Source organism: Eretmochelys imbricata, chromosome 5 (genome assembly GCF_965152235.1).
Source record: "Eretmochelys imbricata isolate rEreImb1 chromosome 5, rEreImb1.hap1, whole genome shotgun sequence".
NCBI lineage: Eukaryota > Metazoa > Chordata > Testudines > Cheloniidae > Eretmochelys > Eretmochelys imbricata.
In genome coordinates, this window is record NC_135576.1 from 125,008,299 (window position 1) to 125,017,264 (window position 8,966).

Consider the following 8,966-nt stretch of genomic DNA (forward strand, 5'->3'; position numbering starts at 1 on the left):
ACTGTTCAAATCATTAATACTTGTCAGCATAGAAATTAGCTAAATGAATGCTTAAATGTACCTTTTTTATTTTTAAAAAACAAAACAAGTGAAAGTAATCACCAGCACCATAAACATTACAGAAATGATAGCACATGTTAATACTTTTAGTTAAATGAAACTGCTGGTGGTTATATGAGGGAGAAGGCTTTTGACAATAAGATCTAAACATTAATCATTCTTTTTTCTACTTAAGGAACTATTTATCCAATAATTCCAGTGCATCACAAAAATAATGTGTGATGAAAAGAGATTAACACAGGGCAGTTTAGCCATTAAGAACACAGAGATTCCTACTCCAGTTTTTAGTAAATATTTGGGGTACTTGTCATCCTTTCCCAGTTGTGTGAATGCCCTACCATTGGGATCATTGACAGTTACATGCATTGTACAACAGCCTTCAGAATAAAAAGGTGTTATTGTTAATTGAAATAAAAATACATTAATTTCACCCCTCGTAAAGCCAGTATCCTAGTCTCCCACCCCACAGAAAGTACAGAGTTCCTTAAATATCTTTATTATGCATTCAGAAGACACATGGAAGTCTCAGACGTACTGAAGGATGTATCTTAACAAATGGAAATAGTTCAAGGGGCTACTGTCCATAGGTGCACAGAAGTTAGAAACGAAAAGGGTCTGATGAGATCACTCCATCCGTCTCTTCCGCCATGGTGTAGGACTGTTTCCTACAGCACATCAAACCACAACTTATAATCAAGGCTTAAGCTGTACCACATCACTCCCCTACCCTAATCCGTACCATCACCTAGTTTCAGCATAAAATGTTATAGAAAATATTCAGAAAATAACTCTTATGGTTAAATGGTTCAAATAAATGACAGTTCATTATTGTGCCACTTGCAGGTTCATTTTCCAACAAGGTTAACTTTCACAGGCTCTAACAACAGTTCAGAATTCTTAGAGTGCTTTAGCAAAGCACACAGTGGACAAAGCATACGGCCAGATTCTCAGCTGCTGTAAACTGACAGTGCTCCACTGAACAGCTAGGACAATTTACATCAGCTGAGGATCCGGCACTAGGTATAGAAAAACATTAGGAACAGCATCAGCAGCTACTCCTCAAACAAACATAGTAACATGGGTACCACTTAAATATATCTGCAATTGGAATTTTCTACTCTGTCTTTACTAGTAAAAACAAAACCTGATTATTGTATACTTCAATTATTTCCCCTTATAAGCAGTTAGTTGCATCTAGTTCTAAAATTATATTTTCCTGAGAAGGTAAGTATGTAAATAATACATGTTTGTAGACAATCAAAAGTTTAACATGATCTTTTTTATTATTTATGAAGATCATGCATTTTGCCTATAATACTTTAAATGCAGTTTAAAGTAAAAACTGGAAAACACTCAATCATTTTAACAATCAATCTCACCCACACCTGTAGTATATATTTTGGACTCATTATACAGTTAAAGTCACTTTGTGTAGAGTGATCTAACTGCTAATTTATATCTCAAAGCTATCAGGGTAGCCTTTTGTATACTTTGGCTATTTGGAAATAAGACCAGCCCTAAGCGTTCCCTACTGTGACAGCAGTAAACGTACTCTGAATGAACCTTGCAAAGGAGTCACAAGTAAGGAAGAAATAGCCATTAATAGGAAAACAATACTATATACTGCAAAACAAAAACTAAAGGAAAAAAGTTTCTATTTTAGCTAATAAATCTGACAAACCAAACCACTCCTGACTGATTTTTTAAATTTTTTTAATTAAAATAATGGAACGCTTATGAAGCATAATACCTTCATGGAAACATCTGCCAAAGGTCACACACATGTAAAAGCAGGCGGGATGAAATTTTCATAAACATTTGATAATTAAAAAAAGTAACTCTACCAATTATTATTAAAGGGTTGGAACTTCTTTGTCCTAAACTAAACATGTTTCAGCATAAATTTTTAAGCCATGTGAGAACTTCACGCAACCCAAACATCATAAACCACTTTTTCCTAAGTGCAGATGCTCTTGTTTTTCCATTGCACAGAACATCACAAAGTCATCCTTATTTCAAATTCAAATGCCTTGCAATTCTGGGTTATCTTCACTGTATATCATCCAGTAAAATGGCTATGTGAGTTTTGACATACAACTTGTGATGGGATGCCGTGTCTCTCCGAAGTATGTGAAAAATATACAACCTATGTCCAACAAAAGTAATATATTTACAGTATTTTCTTAAAAAAGAAGACGACACTGATCAGTTGGTGACGTAATATAATTTACATAATCTTTACAAAGTTACTGCTCTAGAAACCTTAGGTCAGGTAATTCCAGAGGAGTTGATACTGTAGTCATGTCCCAAGAGCCTCAAATAATCCCATCCACGAGTCAGAGAGCAGCAAGACTGGAGAGTAGCAAGACTTAATCTCTGCACCAAAATACTTTTTTCCAACCTTCATCTGCACAAAACCTACAAAGCCTTCTCTAGTTTCCAAATTTCCCAACTCTCAAGCTTAAATATTTTTTCACAAACACTATATTTTAAAAACTCTTTCTGAAAGTCACATTTTTAAGGATTTAAATTGATTTGAGGCTAGACTGCTTACATTTTTATTTCAGAAAAAAGGTGGCAGGCCATGTAGAATTGTAATAATGGCACACAAAGAAATCAGAGTGCAAAATTTAAACACAAAAGATGTATTGTCCCTTCATGTCTTTTACGCACACAGGCCAAAACAGCGAATTTCTGGTTCACCTTTTTTTATGTAAGTGGATTAAAAGTAAGATTAACAAACTGTCAAAAAATGTGTTAAATGATAGCCTCAGCTGGTTAAAAATTCTGATGGCTGTAAAACTCTGTTGGTGGCCATCTTGGACTAGGGGTTGTAATATAAATGAAACTAGCAGAGACAGGAGATGGGGGAGGGGACCCTTACTGCTTGAACACTGGAAGAGGAAGGGAGGTATTATCAAGGAGGAGCTATCATGGAAAGAACCCTCCTAAAAACAGCAGGAATTTTTTTAAAAGTATATCTACACATCTGGAAAATACATTAAAAAACAAGAAAGAAACTATGTTTTGTCCATCGGCTGGGATTTACCTTTCCTTAGTCTTTCTACATGTATTTCCTGAAGAAGGCCATACTGGTGTTTGAAAGATTAATTTCTGTTTCTTTATTGTATGTAGATTTTATTCTTGGATTGAGCTTGCTATATGCTTCAGTGTATGAATGAATTAGATTACAATATTATATGATAAAGTATAACGTACGTAGTCAGAAAAAAATGAAATTATACAACGTGAACGCAAATTTTATTTTATGCCAAAACATTATAGTGGCTGTCCATGTCTTTCCCAGTGCTTAATGTCTTGTGCCCCATATCAGGTGAATATAGGATACATTTTGTCCCATTTTTCAGCTTGAATCATAAAGATACAAATACGTGCTTTTGTACCTTAAACAAAATATTGTGGGTTATTTAAAAATAAGCTTCGTCCTACATTTTTCGGTTATCCCTTATTTGACTGAAAGGTAAATGCTCCATTAAAAAATACGCACACACGCTATACCCACGAACACCCACTATACCCACACACACAGAGCCGAATCCCACTCATTTTACTTACTTTAGTAGACCCCCTAAACCAGGGGTTCTCAACCAAGGGTACGCAGAGGTTTTCCAGGGGGTACATCAACTCATCTAGATATTTCCCTAGTTTTACAACAGGCTATGTATAAAGCACTAGCGAAGTCAGTACAAACTAAAATTTCATACAGACAGTGACGTGTTTATGCTGCTCTATATATTATACATTGAAATGTAAGTACAATATTTATTTAAATAGATTAATTTTATATGGTAAAAATGAGAAAGTAAGCAATTTTTCAGTAAGAGCTTGCTGTGGCACTTTTGTTTATTTATGTCTGATTTTGTAATCAAGTAATTTTTAAGTGAGGTGAAACTTGGGGTTCACAAGACAAATCAGACTCCCGAAAGGGGTACAGTAGTCTGGAAAGGTTGAGAGTCACGACACTAAGCTATTCATAGATTTACAGATTCCAAGGCCAAAAGGGACCATTGTGATAATCTAAGCTGACCTATATAGCATGGATCAGGGAACTTCTCCAAAATAATTTCTGGAGAAGATTTAAAAAAAAAAAAATCCAATCTTGATTTTAAAATGGTCAGTGATGGAGACCCACCATGACCCTTGATAAATTGTTCCAATGGTTAATTACTCTTGATATTCAAAATGTTTGCATTATTTCCACTCTGAATTTGTCTAGCTTCTACTGCCAGCCACTGGATTGCCTTTCTCTGCCACAGTGAAGGTGAACTGGATTCAGCCGAAAGCCACACGCATGTATATACATATAAAGTGCTGTGGCATTTTTTTCAGAAGTATTCTACAGCAGTAGTTATCTTCTGAAGTGGGTAACATTGCTGTGTAATAACAGGGCTACCTGCTATTATTATTTGTTTAAGGCAGCGCTCACAAAGTGTTCAAGGAATTTTCTAGACTCTCCAGAAGGCCTAGTCTCGGTCCCATGCACTTCACAATCTACGGATACAGTCTATACAGTCAAGATTGAGTACAAATCTGTTTGGTGTTTTTGTAGGTGTGGGGGTCTCCAAGAAGTGCAAAGTTACCTAAAAGGGGAACTGCCATGAGGAAAAAAGAAAGCTGATCAGATTAAATATACAATGCATTTTTAGGTCAAACAACAAAGCTGAACAAAATTATCCAAAAATGTTAGTTAGAAGATAAACCCGGTTTGTCACCAGAGCAGTTCCACTAACTTCAGTATGCACTATTTTTGCAACTAAACTGGGAAGGATTTTTCCTAGGCCTGTATCTGTCCAGAGCAAAATATTCTACAAACACATATACAATTCTAGTTTGGGTCGTGAGTAGTTTATAAACAGAAATGAAAAATAACAGGAACATAGAATTTAGAAAGAGGCTAATATTCTTAAAATGAATTGCTATGACTGAAAGTGCTCTTTATTAGTCCTGATATGAAAGAGATGAGAGCGATGGTACGTTCTTTGCATCAGAGACTGCATCTTTCTGAGTATTTGTAGCTCATCTTGCACAACCAGGCCACCAATCCCAATAATAAAATCATACAACCATAATAAAGTCATAAACGACAATATTATTTCTTCAGTCAGAGTTATAGGTAGGTTTTCTAAGTCTCAGGGACAATGCACTGTGGGAATGAACTTGTCTCAGGGGCCCTTAAAAATTCTTTTTTTGTAGGACTGTGATTCTTCATATTCTAACATTATTTATATCTGGCCAAAATACTGTAAAATTATTTTTACTGGATTTTGAAAATCATCTTCTTGTATTATTACCCTACTACTATGAGTTCATAACAACAAGTTTGCTAACTGTACAACTGTGTATCTGACTATCATTTATTGCATGCAGGAAACAATGAGGGAAAAAAACCCATAAAAATATGTTGACAACTTTATTTTATCTTTTCTGAAAAAAGAAGAAATATACAGAAGAGGCACAATGAAAATTATTTAATCACATTTTAAATCATCATCAAAACTGGTCATTAAATATTATGCTAATTCACAATCTGTAATGTGATTAATGTTTTGGTGACTGACTGATTTTACAGAGTAATTCTAGTTATAGTTGAAAGGAATTTCCAGAACCTAACCTTGCCCAGTTATAAAACTTTGATTATCACAGAGCCTTTAAATTTAAGCTTCATTAATATGATTTGTCTGTTTTTTTCTGACAAGGAACAAACTAAAATATTCTGCTCATCATTCTTTTTGCCATTTCAACTGCCTCTTAAAATATCTGAAATTCTAACAAAAAGAAGCTGCCAGCAAGACATTTCTGACAATTATTACAAAGTTTTTTTAGTGTTTCGAAATTTCCAACCGTAAGAGTTTAAACTAAAACCTATCACCAACCATAACAGTAGCAATAGAATTATTATGTACTCATTGTTCCTACTGAAGCTACACTGAAGTGCAAGAACTACTATGAGTCAATAGATGGCAGTCCACCTCTTAGAAAAGAGACAGATAATGAATAAAATCATCAAAAGCGTCACAAAGAGACAACAATTGGGTTCTGTTGTTTTAAACAAGCTTTCAGAGTCATTAATTAGGAACATTTAAAGAATGCATGTGCATTTAAACACAATTTTTTATATGGACCTTTGGCAAAGCGGTATGATAGAAGTGGTTTTAAAAGTTCATAAACATGACACATATTTGTATAAAATATAACTGTTGCTCTGCTTGGGTTGATGTCTATATATGTTATGCACATTATCAGTTTACAATTTTCCCAAATTCAGTTTGAACCCAGTTGTTAATTTGCTATATATATTGTTAAGGTGTGAAAAAACCTGAATCTAACATCAGTACATATACCTGTAAAGATACATGCATATTCTCCAAAAATAATAAATGCAAGTATATTTCTTCTCTTGCATTATTCGTTTAGAAATCTGTATTTATAGCAAACTATGATGGAATTGTAAATTGAAGACTGCAGTTAAACAGTGGAATGCCTATTTGAGAGCAAGCAACTTCTACCTTTTAGTCATACTTATGTAAAAGAAATAGACAACAACTCTATTCTAACACAACAGTTTCAGCATCATCTGTGGATATTATTTGCTTCTGTTGCAGTTTAGATCTAGAGAGAATTCTTAAGTGAAAAAAGAAAAGTTGACCCTGACATGTTTAAGTAGTTTAAATAATATAGGTTCTCTTGAACTATAGCCTCTATTTTAAACATCAACTATGTCTGTTGTCAACGGAAGTTTTAAAAAAAGTATAATCTGATTATGCTTCAATTAATGTAGTTGTCAAAATTGATCTTCACATGAAAGATGCTATGCAAAATATCATCGTAAATTAAATACCTGGATAATTTATAGTACTAAATAGTAAAGGCATTTATAAGAAACAAGGTAGGGACTAAATATTTAGTAATGAAATAGGAAATATTTATATGCATGTATATTTGATCACATTTCAAAATATTCTCTCACAAGCAGAGAGTACCCCAAAGCAATATTTTTCCAAATTAATTAATTTTTCCAATATGACATTTCCACGCATAGCTTCAAAAATTTTAAAGTAGATCTTCTGTTGGTGATTAATATTAATTATTAATTTCACACCATTGAAAGTATAAAGTAAAAATACATTCCCTGAAAATTAGTTGGCTACAATTCTTCATGGTGAAACAGCTGGGATTGCTTGTCAATGACTGCCAGGAAGAATCTGATTTTAGCCTTTTAAAAAGTAAGAATTTTTTGTAGTGTTGATTATAACTCTGAGTAATTGTTCAATGTCCAAAACAGGCCCGAACGACAAAATATATTTTGACATATTAGCTGAAACCTAATTCATCATCACATTATTGCATAAATACATCTAAGTTCCATAAGGGATCTAACAAACCATTTTAACACTTCCTTTTCTGGAGTATAAAAAATTATAAAGGATTGAATCTTTTCTTTTGAGTATCTTTAAATAAATAAAGCAAACAACAATATAAAGTGAATGCAACTAAACCTATTCTTATTACATCATCTTTAATCTGGTAATTTAAGAGCAAAGAAAATATTCATATAGAAACGGAGATTTCCAAAGTGAATGTTTAAAAAAAAAACCCTAAGCACAGGAAAGATTTTCAACAGAGTGTATCCTTTACTATTAAAATTAGCTGCTAAAACAGAAAAGAGAAAGTTCCAACATGTTGAAAAGGCATATGGAACAGATTTTAAAGTACATCCTATAGCAGTATTCCCTTACTGGAAAGAAAAACCTCAAAACCACAGCACAACCAAAAGTACCGGACAAACTTTTCTGCTTTGTTTAATCGTACAAGGATGACAGTGGTTATAAAGTTATTCCAGTTAAACACACATTTTCCTTATGTTGAAAAGAAGTCATAGGCAAGGCCTAATTTTTTATACATAAATGTGTGTATATATAAATAGCATTTAAGGTTTGTAGTGTAGATCAATTAGACACTATTCTAAACAAGTTAAATATTGTTTTCAGACTTCACATTAGTTAATGAGGTGCAGTTTGTTTAAATTTTCCCTGCGTTTTGCATACAAAAAATTTAAAAACTGAATAATTTATTTGTAGTGTGTAGTAGTTATTTTTATAACTAAAGACCAACTAACCAGGTGCCAAAGAAGAAGTGGCAGTTGATTTCTTCTTTAAGAATCATTTACAAAGATTTCAAAGTTTATTTCTAAAATTCACATTCCATTCTCTAGGTAACGTTCTTTAATTCAAAGTTAAAGAAACTGCCTTGTAATATATGGGGATTTGACAACCAAATCTGGGAAACACTGAGACAGGAATACTGTTATACCCCAGTATAAAATTAAACTTTTTTTTTGCAATGTATACACTAAATGCAGTTATGGAGAGGAAAGTGATAGGATGCAGTCATTAAATTATGCTAGTAGTAAAAACAGTCAGAACTTCTAAGAATGCATAAAAAGGGACAGTGTATTATTGCAGTCTCCAGTTCAAAAACTCTTCAGATGTTTATTATCTTCCTGAAGAAGATGCTTGTCTATATTTTATGGTCAGCAGTTCACAGAAGAGTAAATAGGTTGGGTGTACAAGAAAATAAAAAAGGTGTCTCTACTTACTGTTAGGTGATACTGCCTCCATATTTCTGGGCAAGCCTGGAAAATAAAAATATTGATCAGCTGGGAGCATGAAACAAGGTGCTTTACAGCCTGTTGGTTTTGGCATAACACAGTATCCACCGGTGTCGGTCACAGGAAAATAAGAAGCTTAACTGAAAGGGTCTGCATTTCAGCTTCAAAAACCTGGCTAGACAGTTTAATTGAATTTTACACTGGTTTAACACACTCCCTGCCATTGTCAGAAAGCCAGTAACAGTTTTCTCTCTCCCTTTCTTCTCTTAAGGTTAGA

General features: G+C 33.6%; 1 protein-coding gene across 4 annotated transcripts in view; it reads right to left on the reverse strand.

The window, feature by feature from the left end:
• Positions 1 to 8,966, reverse strand: part of ZCCHC7 (zinc finger CCHC-type containing 7) — a 161,099-nt gene that overhangs the window by 25,447 nt on the left and 126,686 nt on the right. For all 4 annotated transcript variants that reach the window (XM_077817835.1, XM_077817836.1, XM_077817834.1 and 1 more), the window contains exon 6: positions 8,678 to 8,713. In XM_077817835.1, coding sequence (XP_077673961.1) covers positions 8,678 to 8,713 — 36 coding nt within the window. The remainder of the gene's footprint in view (positions 1 to 8,677; positions 8,714 to 8,966) is intronic.